Here is a 27,091-nt window from a genome sequence, read left to right on the forward strand (position 1 = left end):
AGAGAGAGACGTTTTGGGAGTGTTTATTCTCTCTATATGTGGAGCCGTGCAGAAACCCTGCAGCGCGTCCACAGCAGGTACTGCCATCCAAGTTAACCAGCTAGTTTATATACATTTATCAATTTAACTTGTAAAGTTCAGAGTTCATTAAGACTGAATGTAACATACATGATTTAAGTGGATATTGAAACACCAAGGCGCTGTTTGGTTGATAAACCGTTCAGTTTAGAAGTTAGAAAGCTTACTGGGTACTTAGCTTCATCTAGTTAGCGTTAGTTAGTTAGCTAGCGTTGGCTAGCTATGGTAAGATAGCTAGAAAAGTAGCTAACGCTAGCTATGTTATCTTTTAACTGTCAGTTTATCTAGACTTTCGGTAATGGTACCTCTCGCTGCTCTGCTGGGTGAGCGCGTTCCGTGCGGTTCACAACTGCTGCTCTCATAGTACCCTCAGTCGGACGGTCTGTACATCCCAGCTGATCAGAGGAAAAATAAAAAACGAAGGAAAAAAGCCTCGGACTGCAGCTTATATATCCGGTCCTCCTGAGTCAAACCCCTCTCCTACATATAGTCCTGGTCTAGAAAGTGCTCGCTCCTAACCCCTAGCATTGCAGCTAACCGGAGGATTCTCGCGCTGCGAGCCCCCACTGAAGAACAGCTGTCCAGGCGAGATATGAAAGTGAAAGTAAATATTTCTCATTCCTCACCCTATTAAATTTCACTACTTCCAGTATTACTACACACAGGGGCAATACAAAAGTGCCCCCCCCCGCTCTGCATTGAGTTTTGGTTTGGATTTTATTATCTATTGAGGAATTAATTTACGGTAGACTCATAGATTATAGTAGTGAGGCGTTCGGGAACCAACCTCGTGACGTCACTTTCAGCGCTTTGACAAGATGGCGCTGCCCTTACTTAAAAAAATAACATTTAGATTACTCATTATTTTAATTCCGCTTCACTGACAACTGTTAAACTTATTAGATTTGTTAGAGTGAAAATACATCTTGTGAATTATACTAAATACTCGAAGTGTTTCATGTCCCCTTTAAGCTTGACGAGAAATATCGTCACGTGCCACGAGATCTCATCACACCCCTACTTTTTGAGTATCTGGGCCCTTGCTTTGTGTATTAGCTACGATAGTTAAAGCATACCTGTCAAGTCTCCCGTTTTGGCCAAGAAACTACCGTATTTTACTCCTCTTTCCCATCATCCTCGCGTATTACTATTTTCCCGTAAATTTCCAGTATTATATTCAAATAAAAATATATATATTATTGAGGAGAGGGCACTGACCGCTCTCTGTCTCTTAACCAATCGTGGAGCCGGTTCAAGGAGATTATATATATTATATTATATTATATTATATTGCCATATAATGCCATATATTATGCCAATTTGTCTGTGGCTTGTAGTCTAACTGGGCAGATTCCTGTAGATGATGCTCACGGTCTAAGCAAAGCTGCAAAGTCACCAAGTCTGTGGATTCTGTAATTAGGCTGTTACTGTGGAATACACGCAACTATACACAATTCCCACCAGACCGGGAATTACAGCACAACACAATATATTTCCATACTATTGGGAAAATGCCTGGTACTGTAGATCCGGAGCAAGGGACGCCTGCGGTGTCTTTTATCACACCTACACGTGTTGTAAAGGGTATCGGTGAATGTGCAGGTAATATTTAATATTATTCCTTAATCAGGTGCTTCTAACTAACATTGTGGCCGTTCATCTGGGCAAACTCTGGGGTGTGTCAGCTCGCAAATATATAAGTACCAGTCAAACGTTGGACACGTCTCATTCAGTGTTTTTATTTATTTATTTTTTTACATTGTGGATTAATATTAAAACCATGAAAACTATTAATTGACGCAAATGGAATTATCTAGTAAATAAAAAGGTGCATGGCCTTCACAATCCCCTGACCTAAACCCAACTGAGATGGTGATTTAGGATGAGCTGGAGCTTTACAGAGTGTATAAAATATAAAACATACTCCTGTTGTTTTAATGTATATATATACAGTGCCCTCCATAATTATTGGCACCCCTGGTTAAGATGTGTTCTTTGGCTTCTCATAAATTGAGTTTTGTTCAAAATAATATAGGACCACGATGGGAAAAAAAGTAAAGTCCAACCTTTAACTCAAGTAAATTTTAAGGGGGAAATAAAATCCCTGACTAAGAAATAATTATTCTTCATAAAATCACCTGTTCCACAATTATTGGCACCCCTAACAATTCTTAGGAAATAAATTTAATAAAAGTATTTCTGTCACTTCTACAGTAGTTTACGAAGTTGATCAGTGTATGTAGGAACATTTAATTAGTAATTCACAACTTCCTGTTTCCCTGGGGTATAAATATGACGTGACACAGAGGCCATTTATCTTCAACATGGGAAAGACAAAGGAACATACCATTCAAGTGAGGCAGATGTGTGTTGACCTTCACAAGTCAGGCAATGGCTACAAGAAAATCGCTACTCGCCTACACCTGTCCATATCTACTGTCAGAGGAATTATTAAGAAGTTTAAAACAACTGGAACAGTGGTAAACAAGCCTGGACGAGGACGCAAGTTTATTTTGCCACCACGCACAGTGAGGAGGATGATAAGAGAAATAAAAAGTTCTACAAAGCTCACTGTTACAGAATTGCAACAAATGGTAGCTTCTTGGGGTCACAAAGTCTCCAAAACAACCATCAGGCGCTATCTACATGCCAACAAGCTGTTTGGGAGGCACGCACGGAAGAAACCATTTCTCACTCACAATCATAAACGCAAACGTTTGGAGTTTGCTAAGCGGTACTATGACTTCAACTGGGACTGTGTGCTTTGGTCAGATGAAACAAAGATAGAGCTTTTTGGCAACAAATGCTCTAAGTGGGTCTGGCGTAACACAAGAGCTGAGTATGCAGAAAAGCACCTCATGCCCACTGTGAAATACGGCGGGGGATCAGTGATGCTGTGGGCCTGTTTCTCTTCTAAAGGCCCTGGGAACCTTGTTAGGGTGCATGGCATCATGAATGCTCTAAAATACCAGGACATTTTAAAACTAAATCTGATGGCTTCTGCCCGAAAGCTGAAGATGGGTCGTCACTGGGTCTTTCAGCAAGATAATGACCCTAAACATGTGGCCAAATCTACACAGAAATGGTTCACCGCACACAGAATCAAGCTCCTCCCATGGCCATCTCAGTCCCCAAACCCCATTGAAAACCTGTGGGGTGAGCTGAAGAGGAGAGTGCAGAGGAGAGGACCCAGGTCGTTGGATGATTTAGAGAGAATGTGCAAAGAGGAATGGTCAAAGATCCCTCTTTCTGTATTCTCCCATCTTGTGAAACATTACAGGAGAAGATTAGGTGCTGTTCTGTTGGCAAAAGGGGGGTTGTACAAAGTATTAACATCAGGGGTGCTAATAATTGTGGCACACATGATTTGATGTTAAATAATTATTTCTTAATGTGGGATTTTTTTCCTACTGAATAAATTTACTTGAGTTAAAGGTTGTATTTTACTCTTTTTTTCCATCGTGGTCCTATATTATTTTGAACAAAACTCAATTTATGAGAAGCTAAAGAACACATCTTAACCAGGGGTGCCAATAATTATGGAGGGCACTGTATATATATATATATATATATATATATATACATATATATATATATATATATATATATATATATATATATATATATATATATATATATATATATATATATATGTATGTATATATATACACACACACACCGGAACATACGTATATGTATTATTATACTATTTTTATATTATTAATAATTATAATAATAATACATTAATATTACTATCAATATTAATATATAGTATAATATCTTTTTATATAATATATATAATAGTTTTAAAAAAGTAAAAAAGTTTAATGTTTTAAAATAGATTAGATTGTCAAGTATTTATTTAGTCATATGTATCTTTAGGAGTATTTTATTATTATGCCAAAGTACATCATTTTGTAATTTAAATTTCAGAATATGTATAATGTTGATGATTACAACACATTTCTACATTTTTAGGGTGTAATAGTGAATAAATACTGCATATTGGCAGTGTTGAATCGATGTTTGTGGATCGATTAAGTGCGCTGTTTTGGGGGAGGAGTCAACAAAGACGTTCTTTAACCTTGTTCATTAATTTTCACGTTGCGAAGCTCTTTGGGAAACACTTGCAGAACTGGCTCGTTCTTTACTCACGTCATTCGTTAGTTCGTTTGTTATTCGCTAAGATTGATCGTTTTTGGGAAACCCACCCATGATCCGGGGTGGAGTGATAAAAAGAAAGAAGTATTCATTAAAAATGATTAATTGTATAGGCCCCTTAGGACAATTTTTTACTGATGGAATATATCTGGTCCATGTCCTTTTAGTAAAAGCTCATGATACTATTTTTAGGTCACTTACAGTCATTTTGCAGTATCTGTGCACCCTTTGTTTAATTTTAAATCTATTAAATAAATAAAAAATATATAATAGAAAAGAGTGCATTTATGCCAAAAAAGACATGAATTCTTAACTTTTTTTTAAATATCTAGAAAAGGGTTTTTAATTTGGCTGTATTAAAAGAATGAAATATGTAGGAATGTCCATAACATTTCAGATTCTGATGATCTAACTGTAGTTTATAAGTGATTCAAATGTGGTTATTTTAGATTTTTTCTAAACCTGTCTTAAAATGTATGGGATACTGAAACTTCGTTGGGCTGGTGGGATGACTTTAAGTGTACAGAGGAAATTTTTTTAATCTAAAACTTGACAGGTATGGTTTAAAGGGATGGTAAAGAGGTAAAACTACAGCTTCCCTGCTCCACTCCACTGAGGAGTAACAGGCAGAATAGCATCCCTATCATACCTGACCCGGGCTATACTGTGCTGAAACAGTTTGAGTTTGCGAGCCTGGCTCTCAATAGATATATAGCCTCGTTTCTGCACAGTGGAGCCCGGATCAGTTGTGAAAAGGATGCTATTCTGCCCCATAGACTGTGTATAGCTGGACAGAGAATAGTCTCTCAAAAGTGAAGCCACCACAGGTCGGGCGCCCCCTGCTGTTCGGTTTCAGAAAGCTGTGTAACTCCACCCATCCCCATAGGTTTCAATGGCAAAACAGACAACTTTCAATCACGTTTTTTCCCAATGTAATGTAATTCTACCTCCATTATTTAAATGCAACAGCTAGTGTAACCTCTGCTTATACTGTCAATTTTTGTATATCCCCACAGAATTCGTTTTTTTAATGTTATTCAGCTCTATTCAAAAAAGGTGTGTTTATTGTAAAAGGGCAGCTTATGGGCGGGACCAATTACAGACCGTCAGCTCCGCTCCACAGCCATTGACAGTATATATTAACTGGACCAAGCCATCCCGCTGATTTCAACTGAGCCAGGTGAGGCCAATCGTGTCACTTCCTGATCGGCTCTCGTGGGGCGTTAAACGGGAAAGTGAGAGATTGCTCAGGCGCCAGCGCGAATCTTCCGCGTGCCGTGCAAACAACCGTACTGTTTATAGGAGCTGCACAAGACTATTTACTCCACAGTGAGGAAAGCTCCATTCTGTCCCTTTCATTGAATGAACAGCAGATATAAACTAGAATTACTGATATCCAATATTAGTCCACGGATTTACTGAAGAATATTCATAGTTTATCTATATAACAAGCATTTAGAAACTCTGTAATGAGAATAATAAATGTGTAATATACATACCTGTCAAGTTTTAGATTTAAAAATAAGGGATATTTTCCTCTGTCCACTTAAAGTCGTCCCACCAGCCCAACGAAGGTTCAGTATGCCTTACATTTTAAAATAGGTTTACAAAAAAAATCTAAAATAACCACATGTGAACCACTTACACTACAAATAGATTATCAGAATCTGAAATGTTGTGGAAATTCCTACATATGTCATTCTTTTAATACAGCCAAATTAAAAACCCTTTTCAAGATATTTTAAAAAAGTTAAGATTTCATGTCTTGTTGGCATAAATGCACTCTTTTATATGATGTATTTTTTATTTATACAACAGTTAGTTCCGACCTCACAATCTGATTGGTTGAGGATTGATCTAGCCGTGATGATATTTCGTGATAACATCACGGCCTTCTCACACTAAACTTGTATCTCTCCGCCGACGCGTTGCCGAGTAACGGCGTATACACACAGGACACCCGCAGCAGCGTTAGCTTAGCACAGACTAGCGCTCAGCCGCGGCACGCTCGCCCGAAGCGCTGGCTCGTCTTTCGTGGAAAAAAGGGAACGAAAATCGCTCGGTTAATGCCGTCTTACAGCCAGAACGCTAACCAGCCAGGCTAGGCTAAGCTAAGTTAATGCTGAGCTAAAGCAAGCTACGCTAACCTAACCACAGTCCAGTCGGCTAGCTAAAACCAACACCACCCAGGAAAATAAGCAGAAATGATGAAATTCGCGGCTGTCACCTGAAGACGAATCCACGGAGCAGGAGAGCGTTATTTCACGCTCCTAACGTTACCATCTTCACTATTCCCAATTTTGATTTCAAGCTAACTTTCATGGTGTTAGTCTGCCTGAACCATACACTGTATATAACGTTAGTTAAGTTGTGGTGGAACTACTTTTTGGCGGAAGGCTCAGTCCATAGTAAAGCATATTCAAACTGAATTTCTTAAAGTTCTTTGATTTATTTTCTTGATTTATTTAGTAAAAAAGAAACTGTTGTATAAAAGCAATAGAACACTCGAGGTTGTGTGTTATCGCGAATAACATCACGCCTTCGGCTCGTGCCTGCGATCAAATCACAGCCGTGATGTTATTTCGCGATAACACACTCCCTCTCGTGTTCTATTGCTTAGTATTGAATAATTACTCAGTAGATAGTACTGAACTAATGATTATAGTAGTTCACTATTAACTCCACAATAATTACTGAGACTTACATATCTCCCAGAGAACTACTTACTAATAATGTCTTCTTTATAATAACTACTTATTAATTACTGCTCAAAACAACATTAACTACTGAAAACCCTTACATCCCACCTGCGGAACTATAGATCTAAATCAGTCTACACGAACAATTATTCTATCAGTGGTGATATTAAAGGCATATTTGAGTGACACCATTTGTAGTAATCTGCTTAAACCCCATTTTTAAAAGAAAAAAAAATAACGTACATAGTAGACATTATTTATGTTCTCCAGAAGACTCTAAGACTGACTGTACTCAATTTAGTTTTAATGGTCACTGCTTTAATTTTCAGCACCAACCTTATAAACGTTCGTCTTTAGCCTTACAGTCTCACAGACTTTCAATGCCCATTATTAGGGTAATTACGGTAATTCCACAGCGCCGGACCGCTAGCCTCTATCAGTGTGTTTATCTGCTGCTGCAGGTTATTCAGTGCTGATATTAAAGTCAGTGACACCACTTATCATATATTAACCTTACTTACCTTAGTATGCTCAATATCTTCCAAATGTTAGACACACTGAAATGTGCAGCAGTCTGCTTAACCCCCATTTTTTATAATGTTCTGTCAGTGTTTATTCTAAACCTGTGCTCCTTCAGTCCTCCTGGAGATGTGCTCAGATGGCTCACATACAGCTTTACTCTAGGCTGTGTCCTACATCCTTATTCTGGGGGAAATCATGTTTAAATGAATAAATATTTGGGTTAGATAACGGACTAGGCATCCCTGTGTTCTTCATAGATAATTAATAAGGGGTCCCTGTCTTCTTTTTTCGGGAGTTAACAGCAGCACATGGTAACCCATTACTAATGACTGAGCAGTTACTGTGTTCTTCTTTAGGAGTTACTGCAAATCATACCACAGTATTATAAAGGGAAATATACATTAATAATAATAATAATAATAACACACATTTAACCTAGCTAACTAACACACACATTTCCCCTAGCTAACTTAGCTTGCTAACCAGCACACATTTAACCTAGCTAACTAACACACACCCATTTAACTTAGCTAACACACATATAACCTAGCTAACTAACCCACACATAAAAGTAAACTTAGCCAGTTAACTAACACACACATAACCTAGTTAACTTAGCCAGTTAACTAACACACACATAACCTAGCTAATTTAGCTGGCTAACGTTAACTACACACACAACTTAGCTAACTTAGCTAGCTAACACACATCCTAAAGCTGGTTAACAACCCACAAAGAGTCCTCCTCTGATCCGGGGGTAAAATCAGCTGGAAAAGATCTCAATATCTTGATTACTAGTTTATTTTCAATCAAATACAGAAATATGAAAGCAGCAGAGTCTCTCTTAATCCTCCTCCTCCAGCAGCAGCAGCAGCACAGCAGAGAATTTACACGAAGGACCAGGAGAGCTGCGTCCGCTGTGAAATTACCGTAATTATCCTAGTAGTGCGCAGTCAAATAAATCTCTGTGAGACTGCAAACGCTGAAGATACACTTTTATAAGGCTGAAACCTAGTATTAAAGCAATGATTATTACATTATTACAGTCTTACAGTCATTCTTAGAGTCTTAGATGCCTTCTGGAGAACTTTCATCAAGGTCTTCTATGCAATAATATTACGTTATAATGTTGTTTTTTTCTTCCAAAAATGATGGTTAAGCAGAGTAATACACACTGTAGTATTTTACTATATGTTGCTAATATTTGGAAGGAACTGAGGATAAGGTAATTAAGGTTACCACTACTACAAATGGTGTCACTTGCTTAATTCAAATATTCCCTTAATTAATATGCATTTAACTCAAATATGCCTGATTTAGATCTATAGTTCCCCAGGTGGGATGTAACGGTTTTCAGTAATTAATGTTGATTTGAGCAGTAATTAATGAATAGTTATTATAAAGGAGACATAATTAGTAAGTAGTTCTCTGGGAGATATGTAAGTCTCAGTAATTATTGTGGAGTTAATAGTGAACTACTATAATCATTAGTTCAGTACTATCTACTGAGTAATTATTCAGTACTCCCTGGTAGTTAATAGAAAATATTTAGGTGTTAATGCAGCACTATTAATTAGTTACTGCTTAGTTACCTATTAACTATGGAACAGTATTATAAAGTGTTACCAAAGTCAACTCACCAACTAGGACAGACTCCTCAGATCGGAGGCGCATCCCTGTAGATCTTCTCACATCCAGTCAGCAAGAATTTTGGTGTGGTTTGGGCTTTATTTTAATATATTTTTATTTAATTTCTAATGAAATGAGGGGCCAGCTTCACTGAGGTGCAAGTGCATTCTTTGAAACTGTTTTGCCCTTAGAATCCTGTTTAAATTCCACTTTAAAATTCTGAAACAGAAAATGTGCCTTAAAACCTAAACAGGGATCCTTTATGGTCATAACCAATGTCTGTTTATGTGGTATAATATCTAAGTAAATCTCTATTTAACCTCCTGACATCCACATCTATTACAAAATTCTATAGATTTATGGTTGCTGAATCCTTTTCCATTCTTGTTCATGTGGTAAGTGAATAATGAGCTTTAGGGGCAGTAAAATTTAAAAGGCTACATATCAAATGTAGAAGGGGTTGTCACCTAAAAATGAAGCAGGTTGTTCAAGTATATAATGACCACTATATTCTTAGTAAAACTTAGTAAAGCTATGGCAGTATTAGGCAGCTCAAGCAATGTCAGAAATGTGCTAATGTAGGAATATAACACCACACTCAGTCTACTTTGCTTTTGGTAAATTAAAAATGGCTTCAGAAAAACAATGAGACAGAAAAATAAAATAAAATCTGAGATATTCTCAGATGTCCCACATGCAAAACCTCAAAAAGTGTATTTATAATGCTGGAAAACGAAGCCTTCAGAACTGATTTCATTTTAAACATTTTTTTTCCATATACCATTGAATTAAACTTACAAAATGAAAAATTACTGATTAATTAAAGAATTCACACATATATTGTTATTTAATGAAGTGTAAAAGAATGTTTAGTTTTTCGTACATGCATAAGCTGGTTGATTTTAGTGAGCTAGCTAACCAAAGTAGCTTACATCTTACTGAGCAATAGTTGTTTTTAATGTCACTAAACATTTAGGTTAAACTTAAATGTTAAGTTTAAAACCTTTCTCGTGATGTTACTCTGCAGCTGTTTTTTTTCTCTTAGGTTTTGCATTTGTTTCTAACAGTCAGATATTATTTACTGATGTGGGGTGAAATGGAAGTTTATGCAAATCTATGGAACTAACAGATGAAGTGCTCATATATATTTATAGAACAAACACATAATTAGGGTTCCCACTCTTTTTGGAAAACCAGAACATTTGACATTTTAAATAATTCTATAAAATCTATATAAAAGTAATTTCCAGTCTCTACATGTCCAGGTTTTCATTATTTTCTACAGATATAAGAGAACCTTGATAAAGTAAAATTAGCATTACAGTGGAATTATGTGGAATTTTCTCATGAGCAAAAATAGCACAATTATGTCACGCAGTTTACTTACTTTCAGCATGGGATATTTGTGTATTTTTTATTTATGAGAAAATATATCTGTATAACTTCTGCCTTTTCAGTGACTTTTTCAAACAGTGCTCTGCAGAAGTTTTGGGACAGCAGTGATTTTGCTGGTATTGATTAAACTCCAACTCCCAATAATTCCAGCAAGGGACCAATTTGATCCCAATACTCTAAAACAGAGTTGAACAGAAAATGAGACTGACACAGGTTTTAATTTAGCTGTGAAAAAAAACGAATCATGAAAAAAAGAAAAATACAATATTGTAAAATTGTGCTGCGTTCAGTCTGTTGACTAAATCTGCCTGGTTACTGGTTCTTTTCTGGTTTGTAGATGGACAGGGTTCTGGCGGAGGGGTCAGTAGCTTTAATCCAGCGGGGCATCCAGTAGTGGGTGGTCCATTCACAGCACCTGGGGTAATGCTTCTCAAACAGCTGGCGGATGAAGAGGCCTTCTTTGGTAGTAGGGGGGTTATAAGGGAACTGCTTTTTGGCCTTCTGTAACTGTGAGTCATTTATCTTCATTAATTGGTAGGAGGTAGAAAGATAGGAAGAAGAAGGAAGGAAAAGTAGTAAAAGAAAAGTTAAGCCAAGAAACGTTATTACTGTCATTTGATTCATTAAATAAGCATTTTCATTTCACTTATAATACTAATAGTATCATACATTAAGCATCTGCAAGTATAAGTGTATGTGTGCATGTGTGTATGATGTATGCGTTTGTGTGCATGATTTTTATTTTGTTATGTATCTGTGAGTGTGTACGTGTACCTTAGATTCAATGTTCTCCTGGAGGAAGGAATACCAGGACTTCTTTGTAGAGGTCATTCCATCACTGAAAGCCTCTTTACGTCTCCACAGTATCTCATCTGGAATCAGATCCAGCCCACTGAATGCTTCCCTCAGAAGATGCTTCTCCACACCATCCTGTTTCAATCAAGAATGTTCATTAATAGCATCATTAGAACAGTGTCATGTTTAATGTTACAATTAACAGGTTTATATCCTTAACAAAAGTTGTCATGAGATGTTACTGCTGTTTCAGAATAATATAAATTATTATGTAACAACTGTGAACTATCAGTAACTTCTACAACTGATTCAGCAATTACTATGGCTTAATTTGGAGTAGTTACTTTTTCACATTTCTTTACAACTTCATAGATTACTTCTATGAATTACTCAGTAACTACTATAAAATATTCAGTAACAACCACAAATTAAGTACCACAAAGTAATTCATAGTAGATTTGGAGTAATCAGTAAACATTAATACCTATTTAGTATATATTTTTTAATTTATTCAATATTTTATGTTTTTTAGTATTCAGCATCAACTATGAATTATTCAATATCTGTTAGAAATTATTCACTAGCTACTATGAATTATCCAATGTATGTTTTAAATAATTCAGTTCCTGGACTACAACCTATTCAATATATTTTAAAACGTATTCTGTTTTCTATTAATTATTCTCTATTTAATGTGTATTATTCAGAAAAAATATTTTCTGAACTTTTTGCAGCTAGCTATAATAAAAAAAAATCTGCATTGTAGATTAATAATAAAGTCATCTTAACTATAAATATAAACACATGGAATAATTTAGTTAAAAAGATAAGTGATAAATAACCCAGAAAACTGCATATGTTTTATATTTCAGATCTAGATGACAGCTTTGCACATCAGTTTTATGAGTTAGTCACTTGGAATGGCTTTCAGTTAACAGCTGTGCTGAACTTGTCAAGAGTTAATTACTTGAATTTCTTGCCTCTTAATGTGTTTGAGAGCATCAGTTGTGTTGTGAAGAGGTAGAGTTGGTATACAGTAAATAGACCAACTCAACTCAGTAAAGAAAAAATACTGTAAGAAATTAAAGTTCAGTCAATATTAAAACATTAAAGATCTTTGCAATTTTAAGAACTCAAGTCTTCCCAACTGCATACAAAAAAACAATCAAAAACAGTATGATGAAACTGGCTTTCATCAGGCCAGTTTCACTATTCTGTCTCAGAAACAGAACAGCATGTCTGGTTAAAAGTCTCCGCTTAAATAAACACAACAGCAATATTGTGATCTGCAAAAAATGATCGTTTAATGTTGATAGGTCGAGAAATTAATTATCCTGGTATGCCTAGTATCTCTATGAATTATTAAATATCTTACAAAAACTACAAAAGCTACTAATATCTAATAAAATCTAGTCAGTAACTAAGGGCGTTTTCACACCTGTAGTTCGTTTCTCTGGTCCGAATCAGTTGATGAGTTCGTTTACTTGGAGCGTTTTCTCCCTCTGTTTAGCCTGGTTTCACACAGGGATTAATGTAAACGCACCATAATGCGCACCAATAAACCACGCGAGCAGGCTGTGTCCTGTGATTGGTCAGAGCGTGGCCTGGCGTGGAAGTAAATATACATATACAAAAAAAGTAAATATAGCAAGAAGATTCTGTGTTCCAGTGCATATATGTGTTTTTACACTGAACGTTGCGCTTTTAAACACAGTGTTTCTACGTGCAGCGCAGATGTTAACACAGTAAACAGAGTTACGCAGCACGGCTGCGCGCGCATGAACACAGCGTTTGTTTTTAGCTGTGGTAATTAGCATTATCTAGCTAATATATCAGTTTAGACTGCGTCTTGTCAGCAGTTTAGCTCAAATAAATGGACTATATTTAATAGCTGAGTCGATCGAGACCGGATAACGTTCTCACCAAAGCGAACCGCTCCAGAGTTCGTTTGGTACCGGACCGAGACCACGACCTCTAGGTTGTCTCGGCCCGGTTCTTTTGATCCACACCTGAGTGCGATTACTGTTTTCACAACTGCTCAATCGAACCGCACTAAAGTTACAAACGGAACAGAGTTCGTTTTAACCGGACCAAATAGTGCCGGTGTGAAAACGCCCTAATTTAAATTTGTCCTTAATATTTCCACTTTTAACCTTAGTGTTTTTTACTGTGGACTTTTTAAACATCTATTAAATGCTGCAACTGCCATAGATTATTATTATTTTTTTTTTTACCTTAGGTGCCCTCATCTCCTCAGGCAGGGAAAGATAGTAAGCAGTGAACCTGTGGTCCAGGAAAGGCACTCTCAGCTCCAGTCTAATGAGACACGATGTGAAAGAACATTCAGTAACTAGAGCAAAGTCATGTTTAAAAAATAAATAAATAAGATAGGGCTGGGGCGACGCGTCGACATAATCGACGTCATCGATTACAAAAATACATCGATTTGCATAACGTGCGTCGGCGCGTCGTAAACATGGCGGCGCCTGTGGAGCGCATTAGAGGTTAGATCGGGCCCAAAAATTCCAACTGGCTGTTTTCGGGCTGTTTTAATGAGCGAAATATGATCAGAATTATGTTAATTAACACGGTAACATAGAAGCATAGAACTATTATTTAATTAAAATGATTTTTAAGAACAGCTAAACACAGTTCTGCAAGTCAAACGCGGAGGAGTTCACGTGCGAGAGACACAGAGAGAGAGAGAGAGATTTGCTTTTTCTGGTGAGAGCTCCATTCATAATTCTGCAGCTCCCTCAGTGTTTTCTGCCGTATTTTGCGGCTAGCGCGAGCGCTTACAACTGACACCGCGGACCGCGGGGTGCCGCCGCGTTTGTGCCGAATCCGACTCTCTGCTGAATCTGACTCCCGCTTCGCGGACAGAATCGGCACAACACCCCCGCTGTAGAACTGCGGTAGTGAAAACAGCGCTTATAAATAAATTAGTTTAGTTTCACTTTCAGTTTTCGTTATTTTTTTTTTTAAATAAAAATATAATTAAAAAACAGACGCCTACATCTCGGACTATTTTCTGGAGCCCGGGTCGGATTTACGGGCGGGCCTCGGGTCATGTCGGGTTCGGGCAGAGAATCTAAGCTCTAGAGAGCTTGGACTCCGGAGAGCAATCTCCAGCTACAAAAAAACGCCAGCGGGCATCTAAAGTTTGGGAGCATTTCACGCAAAAGGGCAACAATGTGGTCCTCTGCCATACGTGCAAAAGGAGCACTTGAAGCGCAAACATCTAGGAGCACTATGTCAACAGGGTCACACAGTAAGTTACCGTTTACGTCTCCGCGGGTGTCCTTAAAAAGACTTAAGGCTGTCTACCAAAGGTTTTAAACCTGCCACAGGCAGAAATTATACAGTTTTGGTTTATATTTGTGCATGGCATTTCGCAGTTTCCAGAAACAGTAGCATTATTCATAAGTTCAGGTGTTTAGCTAAGCTAGCTGCCTTAAGTTATTTTAGCTAGCGCCGTCGGCGCTGCGGTGTTACACCGTTTTCTGTCACCGTCGGAATTTTGTGACCAGTGCTCACGGTTATGAGCGTTCATTGGCAAAACGGAAGCTTTCTATACCTACACCTTACCCTCAGCCCTAAACTGAACCGTTTTGGCCAGTCGGGGTAAACATTAGAAACGAACACGTTTCGAATCGGCCAGTGCACCGGTCTGCTGAGAACTACTTGCCAGTGGTCACAAAATCTAGCGGTCACAGAAAACAGTGCAACACACGGTTGTGGTGTATGGGAGCTTATCCATTTTTAGCGTTATAGATCTAAACAACGTGCTGTACATGTAAGTGATTATAAGTGTGGGGTTTGGTTTAGTAGGCTTGTGTTGTTGTTGTTGTTATTATATATAAATATAGTAATTTATCGTTTGCTTTAAAACGTAAAATAATTATTTAAATATGTTTCTCAATGAATAGATTAGTCGACTAATCGAAAAAAATAATCGTTAGAATAATCGTTTAAAAAATAATCGTTAGGGACAGCCCTAAAATAAGATGTACTAGGATAATCACAGGTTTTTCCTCACCCGTGTGCAGCTGTAGTTCTATCTGCTCTCAGAACATCAAACATATACAGCTCCTTCAGCAGACGCACACTGTCCTCTGCACCGGCCTTCGGTGATGGAGCCTAGACCAAGAAACACAACTTTATTTTCTCTCAGCTTCAGTAGAAAAGCTTACATACTCTGCATACACACTGTTGACTATGTGAAGGTGAAGAAAAATACTTATAAAAATCTTAAATACAATAAGCTAGTTATAGGTTATTCAATATGACTGAAAAGCTCAAATAAGCAGTACCTTATGAAAGTAGATGTAGCCCTGTGTGAGTTCATCAGATCCTTCACCGGAAAAGATCACCACACTGTCCGTCTTCTCACTGATATACTTAGAAACCAGATACATTCCTACAGCACACAAAGAGAAAAAAAAACTTTCATGACTCTTACTCTCTACATAGAGCAATGGCAACACCTAGTGGCTAAAAAACAGCCACCTGTCATTATGAAGATTCACATTTTAAAAGCCCAAAATCATGGAACAAATATATATATTTTGCCTGATAGATTTGATATATTGTGAAAACTGAAGGGTGAATGGATTGTAACACAGTCCATATAGTTAATATATGGAAAATGCAGAATATCTGCAGAAGCAAGCTATTACAAATTCATTCCAACCTGAAATCTAGCACATTCATTTACATATATTTACCTATTTATGCCACATAAACAAGTTCACAATAAAACTATAAAGAGTATTCCATTCTTTGAAATGAGGCATACCAGATATTTTACCTAAATACATTAACAAACAAGGAACATTTTTATTTAGTTCATTGTTTTATTTGCACTATAAGACTCACTTAAAATACTTTAATATTCCCAAAAATCGTCGGTGCACCTTGTATGAATGTTAACAGTCAGGTTGTAAGGAGAAGTAAGTAACTGCAGCCGGCTAGCACTGCTGAAGCAGCATTAGCATTACCCGCTAAACATGCTAAGTAACTGAAGTATTTACCATGTTGAAACAAGCTACGTGTTTCAGACCACAATCGCCCTGGCTTACCGTAACAGTTAGGGTTCCTCAGTGCTGTCAGGCGGCATTAGCCTAAGTGGAAATCTGCTAATTTAAGCTTACTGTAAAACGGAAGTGCATTACTCACCCAAATAAACAGTTTTCAGGAGAGAAATCTGTGTAGATTATCCTCCAGTGCTTTCTGACTTTTTATTAAGTTTTTATTTCTTTGTTTTTTATTTTTAGAATTACAGAATTGTTTATTTAGTTTAGCTTAGCTTAGCTTAGCTCAACAGGTCTCCCCACCAAGCCGTGAGACCTGCTGAATTAGCATTTTTCATGCAAGGAGGGGGAGTTAAGTTCCAGGCGAGGTGATGGGTAAACCTATTTCTGGTTTGGAGCACCACTATGAAAATGGATGGGTTTTATTATCCCTCATCTTTTTCTGCACTTTATGCAGGATGATGTTGCCAGAACTGCCGTGGACTTATCGAGGAACAAACAAGAGAAACTCAATAAGGGTTATAAGTTATTTCTCAAGCAGTTTGTTTTTTATTATAAAGGTAAATTGCTCCAGTTCTGTAGTTTAGGTTAGCCAAGTTAGCGTCTTAGCTCTGTGCTCACTTAACCTTCTATCATTTTATCTTATTGTTAAATAGAGCATATAATTTAATATACTATTTTAGGTGCCTGCAATTATTGTGCCAAAAACACAAAAAGGACAAGCAGCCTCCAGTGCTAGACAGAGTAACAGCCATCAAACTGGGCAGCTTTCATTTCTTTTCAGTTAAAGAAACGATGCGCAAAACATTCCAGAGCCGACTCAGCAGTTTTAAGAGCAGTCTTTTGGAAACCCATTCTCTCTAATTCCATGGAATTTGAAGGTTTACACTTTATCCTCACTGAATAATTCCCCATATATTCTGGGTTCTTTGTACCCTGTTAATCAAAAGTGTGGGCAAGGTGTGCTCAGACCTTACAACACCCATCATGTTAAAACCCTTTTGAGCCAGCAGAATTTAATTCATACACTAAACTGTATGTACAAAAGTGCTGGGACATCTACACATTTTATCTACCCATATAATAATATAATACCCATCTACACCTACAGAAAACTCAGTACGATGTGACAGTTGATGGTGAAATGTCTGCACAAGAAAGTTCACCAATAAATTGCAATAATAGCATCCTGTGTCAGTACCACACTGACATTCAGTGAATGCCCCATTCACACAATTGTTTATACAGGCAGACTACATGGTTAGTTTTTTGTGTTTTTTTTACACCTATTGTATGGCCCCATACTTGTGTATATTACTGAAAAGTTACTTTATTTCAATAATGCTGTTCAAAATGTGAAAATCACATAATATAGACATTACACGCAGAGGGATCTATTTTAAGTGTTTAATTATTTTATTATTGATGATTTACTGATAGTCGGTGATGGTTTAGAGAGCCATGTCATCTGCTGTCAGGAGACATGTCAACTATCAGGAGATTTTATAGCACTTCATGCTTCCAACTGTCTTTGCAATATGTTACTTTACAATATGTGCAATGCCCTGGTAAGTGCAGTTCATCCACTTACAAATTTTTAGAGCCGCTGTAAAACGCAAAATACACCGGAGATCCTAAGTAAACCTATATAACCATGTCACACACAGAGGTGGGTAGTCCAGTAAAAAGAAGAGACTTATTGAATTTCGCAAAGAACAAGAAAAACTGGATTGAAGTGGAGAGACACCTTTAAAAAAAAAAAATACCTACATCATAGACCATTTTCTAGAACCTGACAGAGCCCAGGCAACGTTGTGGGAATTCTTGGACCAACCCCCGGCTTCAGGTCGGACATCTGGTCAGCTTGGGCAGAGCATATAAACTCTGATGTAATGGCTGCCATGGAGGGGCATATACAACACTAGCACTAATTCCATGGCCCAAACTGCTGTATGAACCTACCCATGACTTTTATGTACTCACCAACAGAAGCGCGTACTGTGGTGATGTCGTAACTCTCCAGATGGATGATGACTTCCTCTACAGCCTTGATGGCCTCCTCTGGGGTAAAGTTCACCTCATGGTGTTCGCTGCCTATGTGTGCTGCTACCTACAAAACAAGAACATCATTCACAACCGTTTAATCTAAAGCACTTTCAACTGCAGGAAAGACAGAAATTCGTCTTTGCTGATTATTCAGCACTGACCTTGCGCGCAGCAGCGATATCTGGACTGTCTTCCGCTCCGATAGCAAATGTCTGAATGGGGTACTGCAACTCCTGCTCCTTGGACAGCTTGACAAGTGTGGCAGCCACCAGGCTAGAATCAAGTCCACCTGCAGAGTAGAGTGGAGTGCAGGGGGGGTTGTTTGGTGTCAATGCTTTAGTTGTGGCTGCTGCAATGGTCTCAAACTCATTGTGTCTGGGGGCCGCTGGAGGTAATAATGCTGGGTGATAATAATAATAATAATAATAATAATAATAATAATAATATCTATACAGATTTTAATAAACTCTTACTACCATAACTTAACCATAATAGTGTTTTAGACTGTCCAAAAATAGAACATGAACTTCTACTGGAAACATGTTTAATATTGTGCTTCTTTTGTATTTTTACCTTTAAATATACACTAGGGTTGCACGGTTTGACAGGGTAGCACAACTTGACAGAACACTGGATCTCTCTGCTCGCTGTGTGGGCATATCTGTGACGTTTTGAATTCAAATGAAGCAACAGATGTAGTCAAGCATAAGTTTAAGATTTTACATTTTGAATCAACCTCACTGTGATCTATAGTTCTATAGTTTTTATTTTCTGCTGTTTTAACTTCTCCTCCGTGGTTTGAAGGCAGCTGTTCTGTGTATGTGAAGTAGAAGCCTGCTGTTCCCTGATTGGCTGGACGCAAATATTGTTCTGCGGGCTGCAAATGGCCTGTGGGCTTGGAGTTTGAGGCACCTGCTCTACAGTATATTCAACAGCATATGCGAGTACATAAAGTAGAATTCAAACTAAAAATTTACCTGAGAGGAGGCAGCCAATTCTTCTGTGGGCCATCAGCCGCTTTCTCACAGCGTTTTCAAACAGGATTCTGATGTTGCTCTTCACTGTCTCTAGAGCAAAACCTATACAAAACACAAAGTATTTAGCCAGTCTATATGGTGATACTTAAGGCAAAATCAGTCTGGTCTGTTTTTTTCACATAGATGCAAAGTTTAGGCCCAATCCCGTTTCACCCCTTGGCCACCTTCCTCTACCCCCCTTTTTTCTTTCTTTTTTTTTTCATAGTGTAACCCTTCCCCTTGAAACTGAGTAACAAGGGAAGGCGTGAAATCCTCCACTCTAAGAATTGGGACAACCCTTCAAGCACCTTATACGTCATCAGGATAGCTAACGTTCTGTAGCTTAGCTCCTGGTTAACTAGTTAGCATCCTCAGAAAGTAGTCAGATGCAGGAGAAATTTATTATTTTTGTCTAATCGGGACACCCCTACCCCTTACCAAGGGGTGAAATGGAATTGGGCCTTAATCTTATACTGGTTTTCTGGTCGGTTACAATCTATGGACCACAAATGGATTTCGCACCACCTTTTGGTTTTACACCTTACTTAATTTGTTCTTACTTCTATTATTACCCTAAAAGTATCACATACTCACTCAAGTTGTGGTACTGAAGCCCAGCAGACCAAACTAGCTAATAGTTTTGTGATTTTAATTGAAAAATCTCAATTCAAAATTCTGTTTAGTCAAGGACTTTCATTTATTTACAGTAAGCTTAGATTTCCAGATTCCCTGCAGCATTAGCATTAGCAGCTAACTGCTAGCCACGGTTGGTGCTAATAAATACCCCGACATGGCCACATTGAGGAACCCTTAGTGTTCTGGTAACGGGAGATTCGCTAGCGGTTCGTCCCACATAGCTTGTTTAAACACTGTAAAAGTGCAAGCTACAGTCCGATATACCTGCCTTTAAGCGGCAAAAGATCTAGCAGTTAGCGGCCAATGCTAATGCTGTAGCAGCAGGCTACAGGCCAATATTACTCAACATTGAACGGGGAAAGTGCTAGCGCTTAGCAAAGTTAGCGGCTAATACTAATGCTGCTCCAGCAGTGCTACCTGGATTAGCAGCAGGCTACAGGCCGATAGTACTCACCACTGAACGGTGAAAGAAAAAAAGCTTAGCGAATTTAGTGGCTAATGCTGCTCTAGTCTTGGTGCTGGAGAACTAAACTGAAACTCCTGTATAAGGCTGTACCTTAGCGGAGGGGCTTTACTGCTCCTTACAAGATGACTGGTAAAATTCATACATAAGATGCACAGCCGATTTTTGGAAAAAATAAAGGATAATAAGTGCACCTTATAGTGTCTTATAGTTTTTACATACATTTTGTTACATTCATTTATTGCTTTAAATATTGAATGCAAACGTATATTTATTTTGTACAAAAAGTACAGTGAGTGATTTGTTAGCTTTCAGGTACATAATCTCTAACACTACATTTGTGTGGTCTCTGATATATGTGAGGTACCTTTGCCAAGCTGCTCAGCATCATCATATTCAGCATGTTTGGGCTCTTCTGTGCAGCAATGAAAACGTTCCAGCTGAACAGACTCCACCTTTCCACTCAGCTTCAGATTAAACTCCTCAAAGTGGCCTGGCGGGAAGGGCATGATCTTTACTGGTTCAGACATGGAGTGTGTGATCTGTGTTAGGCCTGAAGACGAAAAAATGAGAACAGATTCACAAACAATAAGCATCACGGTTACATATCAATTTACACAAGGTACATAGCTCCTGCTCAACTATCTATCTATCTTAGTGAACATAGTAATTTAATTCTATATACATTTAGTGTAAGAACTAGATTACTTACTGTTTTTTACATCTGAAAGATATTTGCACAAATATTTCCAAGTATTAAAATATCCCTAGTATAAGTGTTGACTAAAAAATGTTTTAAATTTCTGTCAATAACACAAATTAAATTAAGAAAAACTACAGCTGTGACAGTAGGTGGTTCAAATGATATGTTAGAAATTCTGATAAAAATCTTTAAATTACAAAATGCAATACTTCTGGATGTGAACTAATCTTAGAAACGTTTTCTTGTATCTCTAGAGAAAACGGTCAGCCCATCCCTGCAGTGAACACACTGTAAAAGCTCTCCAGTTAAAATGATTTAGATCCTAAAATAATTTCCAGTACCTTTGGCCTCTGAGCAGACAGCGAGGAAGCCATCATCAGTCAGCAGCTTGAACATGGGCCTCACACCGTACGTGTCCCTTCCCAAGAAAATTTTCCTATTGGCCGTGTCCAGCAGAATGAAGGCAAACACGCCGTCCAACAGCGAGCTCATCTTTTCAATGCCGAAACGATCGTACAGGTGAAGCAGGATCTCCCCGTCCATTCTGGTCTGACAGTCAAACTCAAACTTCTCTTTAAGCTGTAAAAAATATAAATACATTCTAGGCTCCATGTTTGCAATCTCAAAAATGACCATACTTTTCGTGCACCGTATTATAAGGCACACTATTAATGAACATCTATGTTCAGATCTATTTTCATACATGAGGTGCACCGGATGATAAGGTGCATTAAGGTACACTAGTAAGAATGCATACTTGAAGTGAACAAGGACGTCACCATGTTTCCCTTTTAATTCAGCAGGTTATAATCCAAGTTAAACGAGCGCTAGATATTAATCTACACAGATTTCACTCCAGAAAACTGATTATTTGGGTGAGTAAGGCACTTCTGTTTATATACAGTAAGCGTAGAATTCCAGTATTTTTTCCAAGTGTGAGTGCTAGCCGCAGTTAGCAGCGCTAGCAAAGCATAACCCAGGCCACGATCAGCTAGCGGTTCTTCCCATGTAGTTTGTTTTAACAAAGTAAACTAGCAGCAGTTAGCGGCTAATGCTAATGCCTCAGCACTGGAAAAAACATTCACTGAAACTCCGGTATAACGCTGTACTTCAGGCAGAATGGCTTTATTGCTCCTTACAACCTCACTATTAAAATTCATACATAAAGTTTACTGTACATTTTTGGGATTTTTTTTTATTAAATATTAAAAAAAATAAAAATTATAAATATAAACCTTCAGGATATGCAATTACACACTCCCTCAACGCAAATTAATATGCAAAAATAAGCAGTGGGTTAATGTAAATGTATTTAAAAGGGAGAACTGTAGTACTATGTAAAAGTACTTCATTAACAATTTACTTGTTTTCAACGTATTATTCTTTAATACAAATTCCAGTATTGTTAGATCCTTTCTCTAACTTGACACACAATACATTCAGTCTGCAATAACTGATTCCAGTCAAAGACATTCTACTCAGAGTACAAGAAAATACTCTCAAATGCTCTTTTGAGATTTGAAGGTTTGGGAAAACTCCCAATTTCTGAAGTCTCAAGGTTGGCAAGTATAAACACAAACATAATGAATGCAGCAATGGCCAACATTTAACGCTGGTCACTTTCCCATGGCTACCATGCACGCTATTTAACTTTGCGTGGAAGAATTATACACGTTTTAAAATATTTTAATATATGAAGCATCATATACAAATATAGGTATATACAAGTATGTTCCATTAGGATTGCCAAATTGTATTTACGCACACTTATTAATTAAATGTTTAATTTAAATATGTGTTTTTTTTTTCATTGCATTATCTTTGCATTGAGGTGGGTGGGTGAATTCTTGTAGGTCTGGGTGTGTGTGTGTGTGTGTGTATGTGTGCAAACAGATAATTTACTCATTTACTGTCGTTTTTGTACTAAAGATAAATTTACTTTTATTGTAGAATAAATAAGATCAGTAATACGTACCAGTTCGTGGTTGTAAATTTCACCATTGTAGCAGAGCCAGAGGTAGGGGAACTTCTTCACTCTAAGGGGCTGCATGCCATACAGCTGGTCCACAATGGCCAACCGGTGGAAACCGAAGCAGCAGTTGGTGAAACCGTTGACATTCTCCAAGCGAAAAGCATCAGGACCTCGATGTGCAATCTTCATAGCATTGGTGCACTGACTCGCCAGACACTCATCACTCCCAAACAACGCCCATATACCACACATTTTGCTTCTGGAGAGAGAAAAGACTGGATATTTCCCCCTGAATAGTATCTTACAGCAATTAAAGTTAAAAAAGCTTCAGATATATTGACTTTAAGATCACATAACAACCCTTATTCCAGTTTTGATATACAAAATATATATATAAAATAGATTAATTTGAGAAATATAATAATTTAAAGGCAATTTAAATGTGGTCAAAACACACAATTTAATTTGGGTAATTTTTTCATGTTTTGTGAAAATGTGACCAAAAGATAAAAAGTGGAAATGTTGTGCCTTAGATCTAAAATGTTTGCTTTGCTAACAGGTATAGTTTAAAAGCTTACTAAACTAGTGATTTGCATGATCAAACTCCTTGAAGCACAATCAATAATACAGGACCTTCCTGTTGCCTCTTTTTATTTAGAAATTCTGTGTATTTGTCTCAAGATATCTGTAGTTGATGGTGGGTGAAACACGTATTGTTACCATCTTGAATCTTACTTTCATTACACTCTATGTCGAACCTCTTTGGTCAGTTTCTTTACCTTTGGCAATATCCTAAATTACCCCATCAGTCCTAGAATTTACACCCACGACCTTCTGCTTGCTGGCTTACTTCTCTTACCTCTATGTTACCAGATGCCAAACATCAAACTGTTATACACAGAGAACCTGTAACTAGTTTAGAACTAGCTGATCATGGTTAGAAATTGCTGGTCAGGTCAAAATGAACTGCCAAACAACTTTGTACTTGTTTTCTATTCAGCTGTTTTAGCTAACACATCTGTCTTTATTGGATTACCATTAGAATGAATTGCACAATTGTTATCTCCAGCATGCACACAAGGTGTCAGCTGTGACAAGCAGCCAAAAAATAGTCACAGAGCTAGATAATGTGTAATGAGAAACCTTGCTGACAGTTATTTTTATTGTTATTAAGTGTATTGTGTATAGTGTTTATACTGTAAAGCTATCTGTATGTCTATTTTATATTATATTATATTTTATTATTATTATATTTTATTATTCTTGTACATTTTGTTCTCTTCGCATTGATGGGAATCTGCACCCACGTTTTTCACTCACATGTACACCTGTACTCTGTGATGTGACAATATAATCTTGAATCTTGACCCTATCTGAAAAACTATTTGCTCCCTAAATCGGATAACTTTGTTGTGACAGTTGTGTTGGAGATAACTGGCAATTAGTTTTCCACATCTCTGTGAAGGAATTTTGGCCCACTCATCGTTGCAGAATTGTTTTAATTCAGACACATTGGAGGGTTTTCCATCATAAGGCACCTATATAAGATCATTTGACTTTGACTAGGCAATTCCAAAACCTTAATTTCTTAATTTTTAAACCTTTTTTTATTTTGCCATTTCAAGGTGGACCTGCTGGTGTGCTTCGGGTCATTGTCCTCCTGCACAACCCAAGTACATCTGAGCTTAAGTTCACGAACTGATGGAGAAACATTCTCCTTTACGATTTCCTGGTAAACAGCTGAATTGATGGTTCCATCAATTACAGCAAGCAAAGCAGCTCGAGACCATCACCATGTTTGACTTTCATTATGTTGTTCTTTTTCTGAAATTATGTGTTAGTTTTACACTGGATGTAACAGGATACAGACATTCCAAAAAGTTCTATTTCTTTTTCATCATAGGGCCAGGTTTGTTTGGATAGCTATTTTCACCTTGACAAAATAAATATTTTTTAAAAAACGCTTTTTATATTTACTCAGGTTATCTTTGTTTGATATTAAAATGATTTGCACAACTCATATATATAACTCAAATATAGCAATACTTAAGGATATACTGGAACTTGATAATTCCATCCAATTTGTAAAAAAAAAAAAAAAATAACATGCAAAATCTTAAACACATTTGGTATGGAATGTTTATTTCTTACCAAAATGTTAGCAATACTTACCAAAAACTCAGCAATTAAGTAGAACTTGTCCTGTAAGCAAAGCAAAAAAAAAAAAAAAAATCAAACATATAATTTGTCACCATTTGTAGCAATATAGCTGGGCTTAGTATGCTGGGGTAGATATATTAAATATTTAATTGTATAACTTTTTAGTGCTGTAACAAACTGAAAATGACTAGATACACTGCTCCTGAAAAGATAAAAACTCCATACTATATGCAGCCCTGGAAAAAAGCAAGAGACCACTTTAAAATGCTGAGGTTTTTTTTTATTTTGCCATATTAAAAACCTCTTGAATATAAGTTAATCAAACACATTGCACTTTCACACCAGGAGTGTAGTTTACAGAAGGGACATTCAAGGATTTTGGTACATTTCCTGTCCCACCACTTCAATTTCAAATGTACATAATATCTAAATTACTATTTTTTGTGAAAAATGTACTTGTTGTGAGGCAAACTGTAAAATATGGTGGAAAAATAAGCTCCTTTAAAGACCTTTGGACCACCTCAAAAAATGGTAATTTTCTCTTGTGACACACTTTGGGTGACCAAATTGGGTGGCAAATTTAACAATTAAAATAAGCTTTAAATAAATTATTTCCTCTTGTATATTGTTGATATGCATCTCCTTTACTTATGAAAACAACTTCTTTTGTTTACGTTGTGTTGCATGTTACAGTTTTTATGCTATTAAGTTGTGTCCCACAACATGCGTGCAACCCTGTTACCATAAGGAATTTTGGTAGAGAAAGAGTTAAAAATATTGGTCTACTGGCACAAAGGAAGTTACATCACAAGGACATTTCCTGCCCACATGGCACATGTGCGCTAACAATTTTGAAGTTTTTTTTTTCCAAATAAGTTTGTTCAAGTTGTGTGTGTCACTCAGTGAACGCAACCCTGTTACTCATATTGTAAGACTAATAATAAGTAGAGTCAATTTTTACTTTATATACTTATATAACCATGTTTGTCCTTGATCTTGTATACATAGCTAAATATTACAGTTACCATCTGTTCCTAGGGTAAACCACAACTTAGATTTGCAAGCCTGTTGCTGTAAGTTACCGTATATATTGCATAATCTTATTTTAAAAATACTGCTTTGATACCTGAGCTTGACAAATCAAACTTTTTGATAGTCTATTACCTGTATTTAGTAAATTTTCAGAAGTAACCACCCCAGAAATGTACCACAATCCTGGAATGTCCCACAACAAAACAACAATGTTCATTTTACTCAAACATATAACGTTACCTATAAATAGCAAATTCAGATAAACTGATTCGGAAACTGAAGCGGTCTCTTAATTTTTACCTGAGATGTATAACGTTATATCTATCCAGTAACACACTACGTAGGGGACTAGGGTCGATTTGGGACGCACCCAGGTCCTTTACCACTGCTGCTGATGCAATTTTCAACCGAGTTACAAACACGTGTTCAACCCACAGCATGTTCAGACTTTATTAAGATACATCATTACCGGTCTTTTTAAAGTAAGTAATACAAAAGTACAGGATTTAAGGGCGCGGCAGTAAATTATTTAACTTTTTTACGTTTTCTCATTAAACTCAGTATCAGTAAGGAACAGTGTGTAACGTTACTTATCTGTCCACACAGGTCTGAGCACAGAGCGCACAGTTCAGGATGATGAAATATGAAGGATGGAGATGAAGGTGTTAGAGTTACATAAAGGTGCTAGCCAAATTTCGGGTTTATAGGCAGGTCTAAAATCATATCGAGATCTGAACCTGAGAATCTGAGA

The 27,091-nt window shown here is 37.2% G+C and overlaps 1 protein-coding gene across 7 annotated transcripts in view; it reads right to left on the reverse strand.

The window, feature by feature from the left end:
- Positions 1 to 10,683: 10,683 nt before the first annotated feature.
- Positions 10,684 to 27,091, reverse strand: part of LOC111190432 (asparagine synthetase [glutamine-hydrolyzing]-like) — a 146,035-nt gene continuing 129,627 nt past the window's right edge. For 4 of the 7 annotated variants that reach the window (XM_049476443.1, XM_049476437.1, XM_049476444.1 and 1 more), the window contains exons 3-13: positions 23,152 to 23,318; positions 21,518 to 21,755; positions 20,841 to 21,026; positions 19,336 to 19,437; positions 18,520 to 18,647; positions 18,296 to 18,422; positions 15,593 to 15,699; positions 15,319 to 15,419; positions 13,514 to 13,595; positions 11,259 to 11,414; positions 10,684 to 11,006 (exon numbers count right to left, since the gene is read on the reverse strand). In XM_049476443.1, coding sequence (XP_049332400.1) covers positions 10,797 to 11,006; positions 11,259 to 11,414; positions 13,514 to 13,595; positions 15,319 to 15,419; positions 15,593 to 15,699; positions 18,296 to 18,422; positions 18,520 to 18,647; positions 19,336 to 19,437; positions 20,841 to 21,026; positions 21,518 to 21,755; positions 23,152 to 23,318 — 1,604 coding nt within the window. In that variant the 3' untranslated portion in view covers positions 10,684 to 10,796. Of the gene's footprint in view, positions 11,007 to 11,258; positions 11,415 to 13,513; positions 13,596 to 15,318; positions 15,420 to 15,592; positions 15,700 to 18,295; positions 18,423 to 18,519; positions 18,648 to 19,335; positions 19,438 to 20,840; positions 21,027 to 21,517; positions 21,756 to 23,151; positions 23,408 to 25,320; positions 25,351 to 27,091 lie in introns of all 7 variants that reach the window. The other 3 variants (XM_049476442.1, XM_049476441.1, XM_049476435.1) reach the window with 2 other exon arrangements.

The sequence above is a fragment of the Astyanax mexicanus genome, chromosome 3 (genome assembly GCF_023375975.1).
Source record: "Astyanax mexicanus isolate ESR-SI-001 chromosome 3, AstMex3_surface, whole genome shotgun sequence".
Taxonomy (NCBI): Eukaryota; Metazoa; Chordata; class Actinopteri; order Characiformes; family Acestrorhamphidae; genus Astyanax; species Astyanax mexicanus.